This window comes from Corythoichthys intestinalis, chromosome 12, assembly GCF_030265065.1.
Source record: "Corythoichthys intestinalis isolate RoL2023-P3 chromosome 12, ASM3026506v1, whole genome shotgun sequence".
Taxonomy (NCBI): Eukaryota; Metazoa; Chordata; class Actinopteri; order Syngnathiformes; family Syngnathidae; genus Corythoichthys; species Corythoichthys intestinalis.
In genome coordinates, this window is record NC_080406.1 from 17,607,658 (window position 1) to 17,630,444 (window position 22,787).

Genomic DNA, 22,787 nt, shown 5'->3' on the forward strand with positions numbered 1-22,787 from the left:
GGAGAAACAATTGATACATGTCTCATTTCCATACTCAATCACAACATGCTGCAACAAACTTAATGTAGATGGATACCTGGACATACGATCCTTTCGACATCAGACGTAAAATTTAACTTGTCGTTTGTCTCAACATATGAGACGCTCAAAATACCACGATTTATGACCGCGTCGCAATTTCATTGTTTTCCTGCAAGACGGATTTTCTTGAGAGAGAAATAAACATGGGTTACAAGAAGGTTAATGTAGATGGTGAAAAAAGGAAAAAGGTGACACTTAGCATTCAAATTAAGAGGGAGATGATAAAAAAATATGAGCGCGGTGTGCGCGTCAGTTAGGGGTGCAACGGTTCAGTTAGCCCACGGTTCGGTTTGAACCTCGGTTTTGGGATCACGGTTTCAGTTCGGTTTTTTTAACTGCCTTTATTTTGCTTTTTAAAAAAAATGAAATAAACACTTAAAATGTAAACATTTTCGACTGTTAAAATGCCTCTTAGCTCTTTGGCTAGTGTAGTGACTGAGTACTGAAATACACACACAGTAGTAAAAAAGTTACTTGGCAAAGTAACTGGTGATACCATTCATGTTTTTTTTTTTTTTTTTTTTTTTCCATTTAAAAAAAAAACAAAAACATAGTAACCTTTGCTATGTTTGGAGGTCATTTAATGTTGTGAATCAACCGTTAAAGTTGATAAAATTGCTCCCGTTTTTGCATTAGTTCCCTTCTGTCTACTTTCGAAATGTGAACATTTTAAAACTGTTTCATCCTTTAAAGATAGACTCAAGTCAAGATTTTGACGATTTAGGAGTATTTGATAAAAAGTTGCTTAGGTTCGCTCGTAAGGTTTACTACAACAGAGCCTTTCTGAGAAGTTTACTGCTCTAAAATGGTGGCTGTTTACTAACGCTACCGAGTGTCATCTCGCATGTAGTTCTATATGCATGATATATCTAGGCATAGATTGTATGTTGTCGGCCAAGTCAGGTAATATTGGAGCCACCTAGCCTAGCATCGCGTTTGCTACAGTGTCTCAACACTCTTCCCTCTCTGAGTCTCTGACTTTTCTCGCGTCATTCAACCAACGCATTGTCTCGTTGCAGAAACGGTGACCAAATCCGAAAAGATGGGAAAAAAAAAAACGTAATGCACGAAAAACGTGCAGATTTTGAACGTAATGTACGGCGTACACATTTAAAAATGAGTGCTCACTTGTACAAATTACGACGAAACCGTACAATTTGACAGGTATGAATTATAGTGGACCGTCACAGTGAGGTAGTAGCACTCTGTAGCACGGGACGTCCAACTATCAGTGGTCAGGGCGAAACTATGTGCTTTAGCGAAATCATCTTCGATGGCTTTGCGTGCCATTTCATAAATGTCGGGTATTACGTTGTTGGAGAAATATGTCCGCGAGGGAACAATGTAAGCGTTGCAAATAAATTAACGAAGCCCGCCGTGTGTTTTCACTGGTGTCATCTTCGGGGTTGTCCTACCCTGAGAAAGTGATATATGTGGGTGATGCTGGCTGATGTGCCGGAGTCATGTCATAAAAGTGTTGCCATTAGCATTGGGAACAAGCGCTGAGCAATGCTTGCAAATTTTTTTTTTCTTTCAATATTTTCTCTCTCTCCGCATTGTAGTCCACGGGGAAACCAAAATGTTGCCACACCGCAGATTTGAAAGAAGCCGGTGCTTCCTCAAAATTCGGTCTCCCCACTCCTCCGCTCGCCATAGCTATTTGTTTTCTTTCTTGTTTCACTTTCACTTCGCTCGTAAGCGAGAGAGGGCGTTACTCGGCTTCTATTACCCAGGTTCTTGACAGCGATCCGACATTTACTTGCGGGGCAGGAATTTGTCCACAGCAGTGCTTCACATCACACACACAGCTCGATCAATTCATTCCATAAGCGTTCGAAATACATTAATTGCAAAACCGAAAAGGCGCGGTTCATAAAGGCGTATTGAACCGTACAGGGCAAACCGAACGGTTCGGCTTTGAACCGCAAACCGTTGCACCGCTAGCGTCAGTCAACCGGAATATCACTACGATCTCGATGGTCCTCCAACGACCTCCGTTCGCCAGCCTTTATAAGTCAAGGTGACAATTATTGTTGTAATATTAGCAAAGTAAATGACTAATAACTCCCTGATACATGGTTCAGTCTCTTTCATATCTGGCATCCCAGCCTGAACACGACTGCATTGAAATATTACCCATTAGACCTGTCGCCCCCTGCTAGGAAGAGGAAACACCCTTTTTTACTAGACAGGCTCCTCCTCCAAGGGAAAAAAAAAATTATTGACCTCACTCCTGCATCAAGGGAACCTTAATACATATGATCAGGTGGCTGATGAAAAATATTTTGTTGAAGCAGAGGGGTCCAAAGAGGAAAAGGAAAATCACCGTCGCCATTTTATCTTGTCACAAATGTTGAACATTCATAACTTGGCAGACATACAACATATCTCCGCCAAAATTCCCGTGCTTGGTAAGAGTCATATCCGAAAGGGTCGTATAGGGGTCACTTGCATCAAACTCTGCAGCGCCAACTGGTGGCAACAAAGTCAATTTACTTATACATGTCCAGTTCTTTTCAGGTTGTTCATTGTAGTTATGAGATCTTTTGTAATACTACATTTTAAGGCACATGTCTCTGTCTGTTGCCGTGACGACCCTTTGGTCACCATTAAAGGAAGATTTTTTTTCAGGGACTTGGGCATCTTATAGAACCACAAAATTTGGCACACTTGCTCGAATTGGCCCAATTAGAAGATTCATTTTGGTTTTGAATAAGGGCGTGGCTGCACAGCTCAGTAGCGCCTCCTTTTTTTGTAGGACCCTCTTCAGTTTTTTTTCTCCTAGGTGTGTGAATTTAATTCTAATCCCAAAGAAAGAGGCGAGTTTCGAGCAAGTTAGGTTCTCATGAGATGATGAGGACAATCGGTCACCACCCTTACCTACATGCCGTCCAAGTTGCGCCAAACTGCCCGTTCGGTCCCGCTTGCAAGCCTAGTTGCTATTTGTAGTTGTACCAGCAGTATTTATTAAGGATTTAGCGTAAATTTTAGGGCTGTGGAACAAAATAATCTAATTATAATGTATGCTTATGGGAAAATCCTGCTCAACATCTGACCATTTCGACTTACAAACCAAGTCCTGGAATGAATTTAATAAATATGTAGAAGTACCACTGTACTTTCAATTATCATACCAACTGAAGAGATGGCTCTGCTTAGGCTGCTACTTGTATTTCTCCATGAGATGACCATCAATAACTGAGGGGATCGATTGCTTTTCCCTGGTTACCTGAATGTTGCAAATGCAATTTTTTGCGACTGAATTTTGATGCTGTATTAGTGTTAGAAATTCAAACTCCGATGGCACAGATTTACTTCCAAACCATTGCAGTGTCTTAGTATTTAATAAACAAAAAGAAAGATAATTTTTGGCAAGTGCTTCTATTTTTTTGTATAAGATACCGTTTTTTAGTGGTTAAAAAAAACATGTTTCAATCCATTTATACTGGGAGGGGCTCGCTGCAAGCCCCTCAACTGTAAATAGATTGGACATCTCACTGCCAATGGCATCAACTATGTTGGAACACAGAAGTTTTTTTTTTTTCTAAAAGACTTCTTTCTGGCACCACAAGAATTACCAATGATCAACAGGAAATACCAATACCCTGCAAGCTGCGTTTTAGGTAAGGAAATCAGCCAAGAAAAAAAAAAAAAATTCATATCAGTCTTTTACTTCAGTGGAATACTTGCCTGATTTGCTTGATCCAAACGAGTGTTGTTCCCATTCCTTTTTTTTTTTTTACCCCACCTCCACAGCAGATACTGGTTCCGGCCGATGCCACATGCTGTAACGATTCCACATCGTTGGAAATAAACCCGTATTTTTTATTTTTTAATTCTTTCTGGTAGCTGTTAAACTGGTACCAAACTCTTCATGCCAGCAAAGGTTGTCTTCTGTGGTTATATGGCGGCTGAAAACAAAAGACTACATATGGCATTGGCGTGTTGTTAATAATTGTCAGAGGTGGGTAGAGTAGCTAAAAAATTTTATAAAGAGCGTTACTTCAAAATAATATAACAAGTAAAAGTAGTCATCCAAAAAATGTACTCAAGTATGGTGAAAAAAAATACTCAAGTAATGAGTAACATTGTAACTGCTCACGATGTTTGATTTTTTTTTTTAAACAATTATATTTTTTCTCAACAGTTATCTATTTGAACTGTTATTATAATACTGTACTATAACATTACATAAACACATTAAGCCAAAGAAATCCAAAAAAAAAAAAAATTGCATTACTGCAAGTGGAAAAAATACAGAAATGAAGCAACACAGAAATGTCCAAAGAGCATGCACGCCCTCTAGTGGAGAAAACATATTTCCTATTATGAAATTAAAATGATCATATCTCCAGTTTTCTGTGGTCAATCAGTTCCCGAAAAAAATGGAAGGTTATAATCTGCGCTTTGATTGACGTTCACAGCAGCGGTTTATGACAACTACTTTTATTTTTTACGGTGCTGTAAAGACGCCACATGTTTGAACAGACTGGCGTGGTCATAGAACGGAAAGCTTATGTCTGATTAGTATAATGCACTCCTGGTATAATGGAGTAATGTGATTATTGTTACACCACCTCATTGGTGAAACCCACTGTTGGCAGCTCTGGGAAAAAAAAAAAAAAAAAAAAAAAAAAAAAGTAAAATCTAATATGTAGAATAAAAAAGAAAAATGTAACTAGTGTAGCCCAAAGTAGCGGAGTAAGAGTTGCATTTCTTCTTCACAACTCTACTCAAGTCTTAGAAGTACATTTTTATCAAAAGGTTGCTTAAGTTAATGTAACAGCAGTCTTTAGCATTAATAGAGCATTAGTGTTAGCATAGCATTCGCGTTAGCATTTTGCACGGTGACTGACTGTCATCTTAAACTCTTGGAAAACTTTACAGTTTGCGTCACCCAGGTGAGTTTATTTGATTGCAAATAATGTGCTGTCCTTGTAGACTACAATTATGTGCTAGTCTGTCAATGTTCATTCGAAATTGTTGGAAACCTTTTATTTATTTGTTCATGGACTAAAATCTTTGAAGTTTGAGTTGAGAATTGTGGACTAAAACTAGACGATGACGAACACATTTTGAAATCACTAAAACATGACTAAGACTAATAACTGAAGTATTTTCACCCAAAGGACTACGACGAAAATGGTCCTTCTAAAAAAATTAGCATATTGTGATAAAGTTCATTATTTTCTGTAATGTACTGATAAACATTTGACTTTCATATATTTTACATTCATTACACACAACTGAAGTAGTTCAAGCCTTCTATTGTTTTAATATTGATGATTTTGGCAAAAAGTCAAGAAAACCCAAAAATCCCTATCTCAAAAAATTAGCATATCATGAAAAGGTACTCTAAAGAAGCTACTAACCAAATCATCTGAATCAACGAATTAACTCATAACCCCTGCGAAACATTCCTGAGGCTTTTAAAAACTCCCAGCCTGGTTCATTACTCAAAGCAGCAATCATGGGCAAGACTGCCAACCTGACTGCTGTCCAGAAGGCCATCACTGACACCCTCAAGCAAGAGGCTAAGACACAGAAAAAAATTTCTGAGCGAATAGAATGTTCCCAGAGTGCTGTTCCCTGAGTGCTGTATCAAGGCACCTCAGTGGGAAGTCTGTGGTAAGGAACCAACCAACCAGACGAGGTGACCGCACCCTGAGAAAGATTGTGAAGAAGGGCCGATTCCAGACCTAGGGGGACCTGCAGAAACAGTGGACTGCGTCTGGAGTAGAAACATTCAGAGCCAACGTGCACGGGCGTGTGCTAGAAATGGGTTACAGGTGCCGCATTCCCAGGTCAAGCCACTTTGGAACCTGAAACAACGGCTGAAGCGCCTGACCTGGGCTATAGAGAAGCAGTACTGGACTGTTGCTCAGTGGTCGAAAGTACTTTTTTATATGAAAGTAAATTTTGCATGTCATTCGGACATCAAGGTGCCAGAGTTTGGAGGAAGACTGGAGAGAAGGAAATACCAAAATGCCTGAAGTCCAGTGTCAAGTACCCACAGTCAGTGATGGTCTGGGGTGCCATGTCAGCTGCTGGTGTTGGTCTACTGTGTTTTATCAAGGGCAGGGTCAACGCAGCTAGCTATCAGGAGATTTTGGAACACTTCATGCTTCCATCTGCTGAAAAGCTTTATGGAGATGAAGATTTCATTTTTCAGCACGACCTGGCACCTGCTCACAGTGCCAAAACCACTGGTAAATGGTTTACTGACCATGGCATTACTATGCTCAATTGGCCTGCCAACTCTCCAGACCTGAACTCCATAGAGAATCTGTGGGATATTGTGAAGAGGAAGTTGAGAGACACCAGACCCAACACTGTGGATGAGCTTAAGGCCGCTATCGAAGCATCCTGGGCCTCCATAACACCTCAGCAGTGCATCGGGTTGATCCATGCCACCCGCATTGAAGCAGTCATTTCTGCAAAAGGATTCCCGACTAAGTACAGTAATTAATTGATGGTTGACTTTTTTTGTATTAAAATCACTTTTTTGTATTGGTCGGATGAAATATGTTAATTTTTTGAGATAGGGATTTTTGGGTTTTCAACAATAAAAGGCTTAAACTACTTCAGTTGTGTGTAATGAATGTAAAATATATGAAAGTCAAATGTTTATCAGTACATTACAGAAAATAATGAACTTTATCACAATATGCTAATTTTTTGAGGACTAGTAAATGGGCTGCGAAAAACAACACCGTAACAGAGTAAATAACGCATTACTACCCACCTCTGGTACTTGCAAATACCGATCCAAGGATTTTACTGCCATATTTTTGGGATAGCCCTAAAAATACTCGCATCGGTACAAAATCAAGAGTCCAAAATCAGTAAAACATGCACCTACCAATTGATGCTTTTGCACATCACAAAGCGTTTCCTGTCATTTTTTGCCATCACTTGTACCTTAAAAAGAAACAGAAAAGTTGCTTTCAGGGTCTAAAAATGAGGTTAAAGAACCTTGGACAAGTCACGCAGTTGAACACATGAATATACCAAAACAATATCTTTTATTTGTAGTCCATCACCACAGCCCTGGTAGACTATTTGCACCAAAGCCAACGGAGAAACACATGACAAGCTTATACAACAGAGAAAAAGAGAGGAAGTCAACTGGATGGTAAAAAGCAGCGCGCGTAACACATCGTTTTTCATACGGTTACACCAGATCTAGCTAACTCTAGTTCTATGTTACCTGGCATACCGCCGTTCGGAGCTCACTCCACTCTTGCCGACCATTGGAGGAAATGTGGCGGGGGGATTATTGCTGTGGGAATGATTTACCCAGAGTCAACAAGAGAGTCGAAAAACAACTAAACTTGAAAACAACAAGAACACACAGAGCACATCTGGGTATTAGCGATCTGGCTAAGGAAGTCGTGGAAGTTTTGGAACTCGCGCGCTTCATGTGGTTAAAAATCAAAAAAAGAAAAAAAAAAAAAAAAAGACGCTTTCGGCAGACGGTCCACGTTTGTGCTTTTTCTTTTTTGTCTTTTTTTTTAATAATACTATAATCTTAATGAGGTCATAGTTTGGTTTGTTATACACTGGAGTTACAAAGGAAATAAAATAGACTAATATCCGAATAGCCCACCAATGGTAAACAGTACAGTATTTTTTTTTGAAGTCGTTGGCAGCCATTTTGACGGGAGTAGACATCCAGGCCAAATGGATAAGACGTCTTTGGCCGTCAATGGTAGCCAAAGAGTTAAGAGTCGAGGTCACTGATAGAATGCCTATACACACACACACACACACACACACTGACGCGCGCGCACACACTCACATGTATATACTGTACAGAAACAGTCAAAAACAATGGAGACAAAATGGAGTTCCACCCAAGTTCTCACAAAGCACATGTTTCTCCATCCTGTGTGTTCAATCCTGTTCCATACTGCGTGATTTTTCTTTTCTTTTGTTCATGATTCGGAGAAGGAAAAACAAAGGATTGACATTTAGTGTAGCATCTCCAAGGTTGTTGTCCATCTCCTCGTAAATCCCACCCCAAAAACACAAAAACAGTTTTGTTTTTTTCCCGAAACTGATGCACAACAATTCCATACATTCTGAAGTTTGTAAGTCAAAATTGTTCTTGTGGCAAAAAGTACTCCGACGTCGATTGGGGAAAAGGTTCCGTTGATTCCGGGGTACATCCATGACCGTTTTTGGATAATACTTCCATAATTAGCCTCCCATGTAGAAAGAGTACTTACGTTCCAGGACATTCTAGAAATTCCGGATTAGAACATTCCAGGGCCCGGACTGAAGCCCATGTCCATGTCGCGTGGCCTCATCTGCCCCCCCATCATCATCGTCTGCTGCGGGGGGCCGCCCATGCCCTGCAGTGACATCATCATGTTAGGGGAGCCACCAGGACCGGGGTGGGCCATCTGTCGCCCCTGCATCATCCCCCCAGGACCGCCAGGAGACATCATCCGAGGCTGGTGTCCCATCATGCCTTGGCCCATGAAACCCGGCGGGCGCATGGAGTTGTGGCCGGGGTTGCCTATGGGCATGTCTTGGGGGCCCATGCCCCCGCCAGGCCCCCCCGGCATCCCCCCCAACCCCTGCATGGGCATTCCCATCCTTGGGGGGCCGTCGCCCATCATGGCCTGCATAGGGAAGCCGGACGGGTGCGGCGGTTTGCCTCCGGGGTTGTCGCCCCCACCGCGGGGGAAGTAGGACAGAGTCTGGCTGGGTTTTTCTGACGGGATAATCCTGGACAGGTCAAACTCGGGAATGCCGGACGCCCCCGGCCGCATCACCTCGTGAAGATCCGCCTCGCTGAAGCCACCTTGCATGTTGTTGAATTCTGGACCCCCGGGGGTATTCGGCTTGCACATGCCCCCGTCCGGCCCTCCGCCGTGAGGCATGTTACCCATTCGTCCTCCCATGGGCCCTCCTTCTCCCTGGAAGCCCATCGGATGACCGGGGAAACCCTGGTGCCCGGGCCCGTTGTGCGGAGAGAAGGGGCCCTGCTGGGACGGGGACTGGGTGAGCGGGTAACCCTGGTTTCGGTGGGGGTAACCCAAACGCCCCTGCGGCATCATTTGAGGGTTGGCCATTCCGGGGTCTTGCGGATTAGGCGGGATCATCATGCCGTGAGGCATCATACCGGGGCCCATGTTGGGGGCATTGGGAGAGGGCATTTGTGGGGGCATGCCGTGAGAGAGAGGCTGGGATCCCATCGGATTCATACCCAGGGGGCTTAGTGCTGGCATGGGTCCAGAGTTCCCAGGTCCCATCATGCGGGGATTGCCTTGGTGGTTCATTGGCATACCTAAGGACAGACACACAATAAACGATACTTAGTACAAAACTATTCTACAGCAGTGAGAGAAACATGTATGAAAACAGACTCCTTGCTCATGTACTAAAGTCAGCATTGTTTCCACTAGAGAGCATAATGAATGATTATGACAGATGTCATCAAGTATCATCCGTCAAATGATGTCACTTACTCCATTTATGTCCAGGTTCAGATTTTTTTACATCTACTCAAAAGTGAGATAATTTGCCGGCTTGCATAAAATGACATCTGTCATAAGCATTCATTAATGCGCAGGCAATGTCATGTCATAATTATGATGGCCTTATGACAGTTTTACGGCGCTACTGTCAAATAAAGTGTTACCAAATACCAGAGCTAGCAATTAATGAAACAACTGGAAGAGTAACTGAAGAAATAATTAGCACAGAACATGAATTTTAAATGTTATTGACATCTGTGGCGCTGCAATGCATGCTAGGAGGCATGTTGGACAACAATAGTGTTGGCAGCAGAGCTTGACTATGTCCCCCAAGGGAGCAGTGATAGCTAGGCCTGTCGCAATAAAATTTTTTAGTGTGCGATAATTATTCTCATAAATTAAATTAATTAAATATGCGATAGTATTGCGCCCCCCCATTTTTTTTAAAACCAATTTACAATAACACAGAGTACAGTATATATTAATAGATCAAGTACACCCTTTTAAACGTGATATTTACTCTTAAATTCAAAAATACTTTTTAAGAAATCACAACTAAAAACAATTCAAGGACAACAATATTGATACCGCACAGAAACACAGAATAAATAAAATGTGTTTAAAAAAAAAAAAAAAAAAAATTGCACTTAATAACTTAAGCATTTAGGCAAATGAAAACTTTCCCGTCATAGCTTCTGCAATGGTGTTCCATAGGGATGCAACGATACAGTTATTAAGTCACGGTTCGGTACGATTTTTGATACGGGGGACACGATTTTCGATCCGATTCAATACATTTAATGCTCTGTAAAAAAAAAAAAAAAAAAAAAATTATATTTTTTGTTTCATTGTTTTTTGTTTTTTTTAGTTTTTTATTGTTTTTGTTTTTTTGCTAACGCGCAAAATTTAAATTGCCATCCTATAAACATACATTTTAGTGCATAATATTTATGTTATATTATTTATTTACTTCTTACTGTTCTGAAAAAAAATTGTATAAAAGTGCTGAGAACAATCTTTACTGTTTGTAAAGTGAGGCAGGGCACACTGTTGATTGCTACAGCTCTCTTAGCAGCTAGGTTTACTACAAGAGCAATCCTATTTGTGGTCCGAATCCATCTGTGTCACATACTGAATTAACAATATTTGCAAAATTATCTATAGTCACTGGTATGGATTGATTTGGCCTTCTTCCATTCAGTCATGACAGTTTAGAATTTATCGCTGTAGCATATGGACTACGTGTCCCATAATCACTCTGGGCTCACGTAGCCAATGGCATGGGACGTAAATCTAGTTTGCTATTTCATGATATCTAGTGTGTGCGCGCATTAAAAAAAGTTAGCAAGCCCCGCTGAACTCATGTCTGCTCATTACTACACAACACCAGCATATGACAATCGACTTTCATAAACAGGACGAGTTTGAAGCAGCTTTTCGTTGTCAAAGCGAGGTTGTTCGTAGCAGCTAAGTCGGTAACAATTTTTTGGCGGACTTCGTTGTAAATATCCGACGTTGTGCCGAAAATAGAGCAGGGCGGTAAACCGAAAATTTAACGTTACCGAAATTCTTCACGATGACCGACGTAATTTTGACCATGTCGGTAAATTCGGTAATTTAATAAAAGAAGAAAATATAGTCTTTTCATCCCGCTTTGACTCTGTGTTGTTCGGCTATGTTCATTCCCCTTTAAGAAAGCAGACAGTGTGCTTACGTTTGGAGTCACATGGTTTTCAGGAAGCCAATTAAAAAGAAGCCCGGTAGGCTAACGCTAGCAGCTAACGCTAGCGGCTAACGCTACAAGTAAACGGGATGAAGTCGGGCTTAAGTTAGCTTCGCCAAACTTTCACCCGACATTAAGTAAACTCTTGACGGGTTCCAGATAGGGATGGAAAAACCGAGGCTTTCTGAAACAATGAACCACTTTTAAGACAATTCCCCTAAATTGAATCACTGTTTGACACACTGCAAGAGCCCCATCTACTGGATAAACAGTGCACGTTTCTTTTTAAAAGTAAAGTTGACAAATTGCCTCAGCATTACATATCTTCAATAGAAATTAAGTGGATGTCGTCTATTTCGACCAGGAGATCGTGTCATTATTAAGTGTGATTTACACAATTAAAGTTGACCTCTTTAAGCCTGTGTCATTGCTTTTGTCTGTGAAGATGTGTTCAAAGCAGTATTTGTAATACACGACAGTGCTAGTCTTGTAAGTGGCTCGTCCTAGATGACGGGGAGTAACTATGTATTGTTTATTTTTTGTAAAAATTACAGTACAGTAAGCACAGTGCTTGGGAACAGGAATATTATTTATTGCATACTGTAAGGATTTCCAAAATCATAAGATGTAAATAATTGAGCCGAATAAAAGAAAGGAAAGGTTTGTGAAACATTTTATTTTTTAATTAAGTATAATTTCTGGGGGGCGGGTGGATGTGTCGTATTTGTATCTATTCTAAATATCTAAACGTATGCCACTATCTAGTGTATAACAATGCGGAATGAATTTAATGAAATTCAAGTGATGATATTTTTCAAGTCATACAAGCTGTTATAAATGTTCACACAAGAATTCTTATTGTTTACAAGATTTTTTTTAATACTTAATGTTTAGACTGCATGTGCAATTGTTAAATTGAAAGCTGGTAAATAAATTTAATGAGAAACTTAATTTGTATTCCATGCATTGATTCAAATTTTCAAATTATATAACAGTTTGCTTGGGCGAATTTATCGTCATTTATCGTTATCGAGGTAAATCTGCTCAATTTATCGTGATACGTACTTAAGGCTATATCGCCCAGCCCTAGCCGAAAAATAGCCGCCCCGCGTGAAATATCACTCCTGACGGGAGCGCCCACACGTCAACAACACCGGCGCGCAGTAGATGGTCCGCAGTCACTCCGGAGCACTGACGCGGCCGGTAAACGTTGAACAATAGGACATAATGGGAACGATTGGCTCCAGCGCTAATTTTTGCCGGACCTGTAACGAAGATGCATTTTGCGCAGTTGGTAACAAGGAATCCGAACTTTTAACAGCACATCTGCCGCACGCGCGCACGCACGTGCACGTGAGGCGATAAATCGCAGCGGAAAAATTACCGGCTTCATTTTTATTTATCGTGCGATAAATGGAATTATTGCATATTGCGACAGGCTTAGTGAAAGCCAAATGCAGCTTCTTGAAGCAATGAAGCTTTGCAGCCAATTGGTTCATGGTGGTTCATTTGGTCGTATCATAGTCTTATGATGTTGCTGTCAAACAAAGTGTTGCCGGTTAATATCTTTTGGTGTAAATATCCCATAATACAGTGAGAACAGCTGCGGCTTATAGTCCGGTGCAGCTTATCAGAGGTGTGCGAAATTTCCGATTCTTAGATTATTCGCGATTCGGCCGTGGAAGATTCGAGAACGATTCACAAACATCCAAATTCCGATTATTGAATTATACCAGGTAAAGCGGAAATAAAACACAGTCAGCGCGGTCTTCAGGACGCAATGAGGAACGGAATGAGAGTAAATATCATGTTCAACTCATGCCGCTAGATAAAAAAAATTTAGGACTGTCAAAATTAGCGCGTTAACGCGCGGTAATTCATTTTTTTAATTAATCACGTTAAAATATTTGACGCAATTAACGCACATGTCCCGCTCAGAAAGTATTCTGCCTTTTGGTAAGTTTTACAGCAAGACTTTTTGTGCTGTCCAACAGCGAACTCTTGTGGTCGCTTTGCGACATGGTTTATTGTTTTCTTTCCAGTTCATTATGGCTGCACGACGTCTCGGGCTGATAATGTTGTGCTTATATTGGACAAGATTTGTCCGTAAGTATGGTTGTTGTAAAGAATGTACATATTATGTTAGTAAGCGAAATGTTATATTTTTTGTATGAGACGCTTTTTGTTTATGTTTAGTGAACCTGTATCGTGTGCTAAGCTAACGTTGTTGCTAATGCAATGCTTGTGTACTTTTTTTTTTGTAGTTTTACAACGGTCTAAAGAGGACAATGGTTTGAGGCCATTTTATTAATAAATCAGATGAAAAAGGAAGAAGTCTAATTATTAAGGCGTCGTTCATTAGCTGTCTAGCTTTGGAAAAAGTAGACGCTTCGGCGTGAGGACAGCATAGACAGATTTAAATGACAGTAGAGTGAAATGCCCACTACAGTCCTTTTGTACCGTATGTTGAATGTATATATCCATCTTGTGTCTTATCTTTCCATTCCAACAATTTATTTTACAGAATATATATATAATTTACAGAAAAATATGGCATATTTTATAGATGGTTTGAATTGCGATTAATTGCGATTAATTACGATTAATTAATTTTTAAGCTGTAATTAACTCGATTAAAAATTTTAATCGTTTGACAGCCCTAAAAAAAATACATAAAAATACCTGACTGGGGCCATCAGTTGCTACAAACAGCGCCCAGTTGCTAGTTGCTGTACACATACGGCAACATACGGCTATGGTAGATATCACATATATCTAGAACTAGATGTGAAATGACAGACGACAGCCGTGTTAGATCATATACCAAGAACTAGATGCAAAATGACACACTTTCCCACGCTAGTAAACAGGCGTCATATTAAAGCAGTAGACTTCTCTAGAAGGCTCTGTTGTAGCGAACATAATTACTTTTTATCTAAAAAAAAAAAAAAAAAAAAAAATCGGTAACATCTTGACTTGAATCTATCTTTAAATGATGAAGCAGTTTTAAACTTTCACGTCGAAAGTAGACAGAAGGGAAATTATAGAATAACGGGAGCAATTTTAACAACTTTAACGGTTGATTCACAACATTAAATTAATTGAATGTAGTTTAAAGCTGCCGATACAGAATGGGGACTGGAGTATTTTATTTACTGTTTTTAACGGTTAACTTGATACTGAAATAGTAGTTTGTTTAGCCTGAGAGGATTTTTGAACAATTTTGGAACTAGTGTACAAAAAAATTAAAAGGGGGGGGGGGGGGGGGGTGTCAATAATCGATTTATAATCAAATCGGAGCCTCTGAATCGTAATTGTAATCGAATCATTAGGTGCCCAAAGATTCCCACCTCTATTATCTATGAACAAATGCTGTTTTCGTGTCAAATTTTGTGGGTGGCGGTATAGTCCAAAAATTATGGTGGTACAGTTTTTGGCCAGTGAAATAAGCTCCCGGGCTCAATCACAGTGTGGAAATGCTGTTGTCCTACTATGACGTTACCATTATTGTTGACTGAAGGCAGATTTGGAGAACGCGCCGGCGGCGAGTCGTCATCGGAGCTGGCAACGGTCTTGATGGCGTCGTGGTAGAGAGGCGTGGAGCTGGGCATGGCGAACTTTGACATGCGTGACATCATGATGGACAAAGGGTTCTGGGAGAGCGTGGGCTCAGGTGGGATGGTGTAAGGGCTGCCCGACGGCACGTTTCCCGGGAGGGACATCGGGCCGGACGGTGCGCCAGACGAAGGCGGGGCAGAGGCGGGGCCGTTACCACCTGCAGGGTGCAAGTACAAAAACATGAATTAAATGTCCTGTATTAGAAGTCCTGGTGATTTTTTTTTTTTTTTTTAACATGGTACTTGTGTCGTGCGGTACACTGCAAAACCACAAGGTGGAGACAGTGAACTGCACATCTAAAAATGTTGTGAGTCATTGGTTGGGGAATGAATATGTCTGGATACTGGATGATTCAGATAGTCTTTTATGTAATTTGAAGACTAAAATGGATAATTTAGATAACATACATAATTAGTCGAGCAGTTGAGACTATCTTCCTAATGCTTGGAAACTTTGGCATATGATTCTATAGTTTATGGATCAAATCTCATCTTGTTCTGAGAGGAGATCGCATGATCCATGTACTTTTGCATCATCTCGGACTCTAAAAACACACGTTTGGTTTACTCATACCTGTCAAGTTGTACGGTTTCTGCGTAATTTGTACAAGTGAGCACTGAGTTTTAAATGTGTACGCCCTACGTTCAAAATCTGTATGTTTTTTGTGCAATACGTTCAGATTTTATCACCGTTTCGGCAACAAGACAATGTGCGTTTCAATGCATTACTACGTTGGTTGAATGACGCGAGAAAAGTCAGAGACACAGTGAGAGAAGAGTGGGAGTGGGAAAGAGGGAGTTGTGACGCCGTTGCAAACGCGATGCTAGGCGGCTCTAATAATACCTGACTGTAGCCGGTAGCCTACAAAACTACGTCCACATGATGCTACACTAGTTTCACGTGTATATAGAGCTACATGCGAAATGACAGACTCGGTGGCATTACTAAACAGCCGCCATTTTAAAGCAGTAGACTTCTCAGAAAGGATCTGTGAACCTTCCTAGTGAACCTAAGTAACTTTTTATCTAAAATACTCCTAAATCAGCAAAATCTTGAATCTATCTTTAAATGATGAAACAGTTTTAAAACTTTCACATGTCGAAAGTAGACAGAAGAAAAATTGAAATAACGGGAACAATTATAACAACTTTAACAGTTGATTCACAACATTAAATGACTTCCAAACATAGCAAAGGTTACTATGTTTTTGTTTTGTTTTTTAATGGGAAAAAAAAAAAAAAAAACATGAAAGGTAACACCAGTTACTTTGTCAAGTAACTAATTACTCATACATTCAGATAACTGAGTTACTAACTCAATTACTTTTTGGGAGAGGTAATTTGTAACTGTAAGTAATTACTTTTTTAAAAGTAAGATTAACAACACTGGTCATAAAGATGAAGTCTGCAGAATGAAAAGTGACGAAAGCGGAGATTTTATTCTGCCAATTCGTTGCCGAACACAATTTGCCTGCAACTATTGCTGATCACTTCTCAGAATTCGCAAAAGAAATGTTCCCTGACTCAAAGATTGCATCATTAAGTTCATTTTATCAATTGACCTTTTTAATTTATACTCGGACGCACTAACTAACTACCTTTAAGTCAAACTGAATTGCAAGCTGAAGTGCCATGAAGTGCAGCGATCAAAAATGATAGAAATTGCCAAAAGTGCTACACACAATTATAACAAAAGTCACTGTTAAATTTTAGTAATCATGATGTAGCTGAAGATATTGTTCTTTGATGGCAACAGGTTATATGTGACATGATTACCAATAAATTCATTTTATTTTAAAAATTGAGTTTTATTTTTGTTTCATATTGCACACTATATAAAACATTGTAAGATTAGTCACCAATTTGTAAGGGCATACGTCACTATTTGTAAGATTGCCAGCGGCCTCGAGTTGACAGGTATGTTTACTGAAGTTGTAATCGGGAGTAGTGAAGGTTGGTTGGTTGGCATGCAGTTCAGTGTGTACCCTGTCTCAAAACAAAAATCATAGGGAAATAGGTTCTAGCTCACCTTATTTCTAAAGAAGACAATTCTACACAAACTAGATTGATTTGGACAATTCATGTGGAATTTGCAGATCTCTGTATGTTAAATGTGTACTATACCTTGCTCCATGTTCCCCATCATGTTTGGTGAGGTGAGACTGAGAGGGGGCTTGCCACCTTGCGGCACTCCAGGACTCTGCATGGGCGGCTTTGGTGAGGAGGCCCATCCCGGCGAAGGATTGGGAAGAGAAGGAGACCTCATGTGAACAGGGGAGGCTCCCGCCGATCCCATCATGGAGTGCGGTGACTTCATAGGCGCTGATGATGGGGGTGCTGGAGGGGCCTGGGGACCGGCGGGACCCGTGAGCATGCCGGCCAGCTGGGACGGCGTCTGCGGCGATTTGAGGTTTCCGGAGGGTGAGCCCATCATGGGAGACTGCACCTGCCTCAGAGGAGGGGACTTGAGTGGGTTGACGCTGGGAGAGTTGCCCCCACCCGCTTGGACATTCAAATCTGCTGGCTTGCGCCCTCTTTGGCCCTGCTGAGGGCCGGCATTGGGAGGGAGGTGGTTCATGCGACCGTTACCTCCCGTCGGAGTGGCTCTATGCTCTGGGCCAAATGGTTGCTCTCCGTGAGGGCCCCTCATTCCACCAGGACCACCTGGAAAAGGTCTACCAGGCCCCATGGGAAACTCCCCGGGTTGCGGCTGTTCAGTGAAGGGAGGACCTTGCATTGCCCTGCCTTGCGCAGCCATGTTTTCCATTGGAGGGCCTCCCCTCATTCTCATGATCTCATCTGGACTCATGTTCATCGGAGGATCTCGTAGCTTGGAAGGGTGCATGTGAGGTCCGGGCCCAGGACCGGGCCCCATGCCGAACTCTGGACCCATTTCTCGACCCCCCATTCCCTGGAGCCTGGACGAAGGGCTCATCGGCCCGTCGCCGGGCATTCTTGGAAACATTCCCATGCTGTTACCGGGTTCCAATCCACCTCTTTGATGGCCCATCATCCTTTGCATGTCCATCATCATGCCGGGGGGAAGGCCCTTCTCTCCTCCCATACCTTGGTGGAACATTGCTTCTTGGACCGACTGAGGGTTTGGGAAGCGCTCACCTCTACCGCCGGGGCCAGAAAACATGGTACCCGGACCACCGGGAAAACCTCGCGGGTCTCCCATACGAGGCGGCATGTCATCAGGCCACCCCATTCCAGGCCGCGGGGGTCCTTCCATCTCAGGATTGATCATTCCCGTGAAGCCAGGCATCCTTTGCAAGTGGGAGGACATGCCTCTCGGACCAGGACCCGGGCCGGGACCCATACCCATGCGTTCAGGATAAGGGTCTTGCGGACCACCTGGTCCTCCCCACATCTCTCCTGGACCCATCTGATAGGGTGGCGGAGGTCCTCGTATCATGCCGCGTGGACCATGTGGGTGCATCATCATGTCCGGAGGAAGAGGCCGGTGTTGCATCTCTTGTTTCTTCCGCTTCTCCTCATAAAACTCCTGCTGTAACTTCAACCACGCCACCTGTTCTGGGGTCATTTGATCACCATCTCCACAGCCGCCAGGGCCCCCCATGTGAGGACCCATTTCATCCTGCGGAAAAGGGGGCATGTCTCTGGGACCATGGGGAGGTCCGAAGGGAGGACCTTGCGGGCGAGGTCCTCCCGGCCCGCCCGGCGGTCCAAGGCTTTGAGATTGCGCCATCATAGCCTGCAAAGGGCCCGGCTCAGACCTCCGAGGAGGGCCATCGGGGCCTCCGTCGTGGGGGCCGCCGTGAGGCTGGGGAGGCCCGGGAGGCGGTGCGTCACGGTCATCTGGAAAAAGCATGCGCTGAATGTCTCGCAATGTCTGCAGTGAACGCTGGCGATGCTCCAACTGTTCTTGGGATAGACCTTCAGTGTTGGCCTCCATATTTAAAAGCTCTTGAGCCAGCTGTTGCTGCTGTTGCTGGGGCGTCAGACCGGGCCCCCCGGGGCCTATGCCCGGCCCTACTTCACCTGCTGTCGGAGCACTGAGGCCTGCCTCAGGTTGGCTCAGAGGTGTCTGGTCAACTGGGCCGCCATTGTTGTTGGGGCTACCGCCAGGAAGATTTTTGGATTCAATACTTGTGCTCGACGAACCATCCGGTGGAAGAACGCCGGACTGGCTTCCCGGGTTTGCGGACTGGGGTGGGGCTGGCTCCGCCATGCCCGGTAAGGACGGCTTGGATCCGGGTTGGTGGGTCTGATCTTGACCATGGGACGGCGTCTGCTGGGAAGGCTTGGAGTCACTTCGGAGGGCATTTGCTGCATTGTTCTTTAACAAAATGAAGGAATTAAATATAGTTAGAATAAAGAAATGAATGTGTTAAGGGTGATAAATGTCAAATATTAACTAGGGATGCACAAATCACCACTTTATGCCCGATTACCAATTTTTGAAAAGTCTGACCTGTTGATATTGATTTTTGCCGATCCCATTTTTTTTCATGAACGACAGCATGCACCTATAATATTCCAATTTTGGCTGCAGCTATCAATTATTTTAGTAGTCCATTATTCGAACTAAGTAGTTCATCGATTAATCGAGTAATCGGCTAAGGAACATAAACAATTAGAATACCTGAGCTGAGCCTCAAATGGTATTAAAAAATAATAAATGAATGAGGATCTAAGTATAACTTTTTCTAACTTGCATAGCAAAACTCTGCAAGCTTAAATGCTACAAAATGCTAACTTTTTTTTCGAATGCTCTTAACAAATGTTTCAAACACATATTCCCACAAAAAACGGCTAATATACCTATAAACTAAATTACAAATGCATTAAAAAACATTAGCTCAAAGAAAAACTTATGTTGGTCTTAACAGGGAGAAGCTGGATTCAGCCATATGAAATGAGTTGTTATATTCACTGTTGCCACTAGGAGGGCAGTGTATCCACCTAAATCAATAAAACTAAATGCAAACACTTTGAAAACAAATAGTTACAACGCCACTTTATTGAAACGAATAGTTGGAAGCAGCAAAATTTAATTCGAATCTTTTTCTAATCGAATTACTCACGTTAATCAATTAATCGTTGCCGCACTAATTCCAGTCAATCTTGTTTCATTGTAAAACATTGAGCATTACTTGTGAAACGCGACTGTTTTTTAACTGCATTCAGTAGTTCGCTTAAAAAAGTAATTGAAAAGTAAAAAAACAACATAGCAAAGAGCGCCAAAGGAAAGTTTGGAAAAAAAAAAAAAAAAATTGCATTCATATGCTCATATTATAAAGTCAAAGACCAAATGCTAGCGGGTTAATATTGCTAAGTGAATTAGACGTGATGGGTGGAATACATAAAAAATAGCATGAATAAAAAACTAAATAGAGAAAACTAAATTGAAAAGTACAGCTAATAGTAGAAAAACAAAAAAAAAAAGATTTTAAAAAATAACAAAAATATAGTTATGAAATAAAAAAAATTACATAAAAAGACAATTTTTTTTTAATTATAAAAAAAAATATTTTAATAATTACACGTTCCTCTTTTTCATTTAATGTTCATATTTTAAAAAAAAAAAAAAACTTTAAAATTTCTATTTCTAAATTTTTATATGTTTTTGTTGTTGTATTTTTCACTTATCCATATCAGTTCAGTGTGTACTTGCTTCAAGCCCATAGATAGCAAAGATACGCTCCAGCACCCCCGCGGCAATCATGAAGATAAGCAGTATGGAAAATGAATGAACCAATTATTTTTACGTACTTATATATTCTCCGTATTTTGGTGTATATACTTAATGTTAAATGTAAATTCAGGCATCAAGGAGTTGAAAATTAACATGCTTGTTTACCAGAAGGAGGTGAGCTTTGTCTTTGCTGTTGGAGATGTTTTTCATGTGGAAGGTGATGATGTTTTCTGTATGGCCAGTTAGAACTGCATCAGCTGCCCTGAAGGACAGAGGGAAAGCAGATTTGTATTTAAGTGGCAGTGGAAATGACTGAGATCATGTTTAAAAAAAAAAAAACATTCATTGTGGGGAAAATAGTTTTTATTAGCATCAGGCTTTGATTTCAATTTGCTTCTGTTTAACTGACATAATTGTTAACACTCTTGTTTGACACTTCCTTATTTTCCGCAGTTTGGTTTGTTTCAGATGTCACAACACACTTGTGTCACTAAGCTTCCTTACTTGTTAGCCATCTCCGTAGTGAAGACATAGACGAGTTTCGAGCCTGCTTTCTGGCCACTAGCGGCTTCCGTCGTGGCGCCCTGCCCTCCCATTAAATTGTGGGAGGGCGTGGAGGAGCGGCTAAGTCCGGTGTTGGAGGTAGAATGGGTGACAGAATCCAGCGGCTTCACGTCACTGGAGTTACAGTCTGCGGGAAGACAAGAGGAAGGGTTTACGACGTGTTCCCATGCAATCGAGCGTGGATCTGATAAACAGCTGTGCGCTCGGAAGCACGCTTACTGAAGAATCCTTTGTCATCTTCGTCACTTTCACCCCCGGAGCACCAGTCGGCTCCACTGTAAGGCTGCCTCCGCTCTGCCACGCACATCCTTTTTACCCGGCTACTGTCTGTATAGACACACAAAACCAAGAATTATAGTTTCCCACGGAGGGCCATTATGTCAGCCAAACGATATAAATATTTGGGGTGTGACAAAATATCGAAATGGTGATTTATCTTGACACTTTGCATCCCAAAACGTTATCGATATGCTCATGCCAAGAATCGAGATATCGTTTTTATTGCTGCAGCGATTAATCGATTAACTCGAGTCATTCAATTAGAAAAACGCTTTGAATTAAATTTGCTTCGAGTATTCGTTTAATTAAAGTGGCTTGTAATGGTTGGTTTTGAAAGTGTTTGCATTTATTTTTATTGATTGGGTGGATACACAACCATCTAGTAGCAACAGTGAATATGACATAACTCATTTAACATGGCTGAATCCAGCTGCTTCCTGTTAAGACCAACATAAATTAAGTATTTGTTTGAGCTAATATGTGTTTTTTTTGCATTCGTAATTTAATTTATAGGTACAGTATATTTAGCCGCTTTTTGTGGGAATGTGTTTGAAAAAATTAGAGCATTTCTTAAAGGCTAGCGGACTTTTGCGACAAAAGTTAGCCAATTGTTCTTTTGTTGTACTAAGGTCCTCATTAATTTATTTTTTTATACCATTTGAGGCTGAGATCAGGTATTATAATTTTCTTTTTCCTAATCCGATCAAGCGATTATTCGAACTAACTACTTCATAGATTAATCAACTACTAAAATAATCGATAGCTGCAGTCCTAATCGTTTTAAAGAGGTGTCAATGTATAAGGAAAAAACAAGTTGCTACCAAAATCTTCCACCATAATAGTGTCTCAGTTAACTCTATGGCTGCCGTTGACGGCGCTCAAAGCCCAATCCATTAAGACCGGGCAGGGCGAATGACCGTTCATTCGAAACCAGAGCATTCACAGTCACTCTTTCCGATTTTCGGGGCATTTACAGGTCAATTTCTGTTCATTTTTGTTTGAGTCACTGCCTATTCATTTGGGAGATTCCCAGGTCACTTCCTGCTCTGTAACCCAAAATCAACAGGAAGGGACCCATAAAATGCCCCCAAATCAACAGGAAGTGACTGAAAATCAACAGGTAACGACTTGAAATGGCCCAAAATTACCTTGTTGCATGGCAATGGCTGCCATTGATGGCCATAGAAGTGGGAGGGGGCCGTTTGAAGTGGGAGGGGTTCATTCGCTGTCACCCTCCCAGTTCAAATGGACTGGACGTCTACTAGTGATAAATATACAGTAGAAGGATGACGATAGCTTGATTTTCTGTTTATAGGTTGTTTTGTAGAATATCCTAGAATAATTTCCTGACCAATGTATCCATAATGTTGCAT

The 22,787-nt window shown here is 41.5% G+C and overlaps 1 protein-coding gene across 3 annotated transcripts in view; it reads right to left on the minus strand.

Annotated features, from left to right (window-relative positions):
- Positions 1 to 7,089: 7,089 nt before the first annotated feature.
- The window catches only part of bcl9 (BCL9 transcription coactivator), a 65,400-nt gene continuing 49,702 nt past the window's right edge, over positions 7,090 to 22,787 (minus strand). For all 3 annotated transcript variants that reach the window (XM_057851813.1, XM_057851814.1, XM_057851815.1), the window contains 6 exons: positions 21,355 to 21,462; positions 21,076 to 21,262; positions 20,737 to 20,833; positions 17,034 to 19,212; positions 14,795 to 15,067; positions 7,090 to 9,379 (listed from right to left, as the gene is read on the minus strand). In XM_057851813.1, coding sequence (XP_057707796.1) covers positions 8,340 to 9,379; positions 14,795 to 15,067; positions 17,034 to 19,212; positions 20,737 to 20,833; positions 21,076 to 21,262; positions 21,355 to 21,462 — 3,884 coding nt within the window. In that variant the 3' untranslated portion in view covers positions 7,090 to 8,339. The remainder of the gene's footprint in view (positions 9,380 to 14,794; positions 15,068 to 17,033; positions 19,213 to 20,736; positions 20,834 to 21,075; positions 21,263 to 21,354; positions 21,463 to 22,787) is intronic.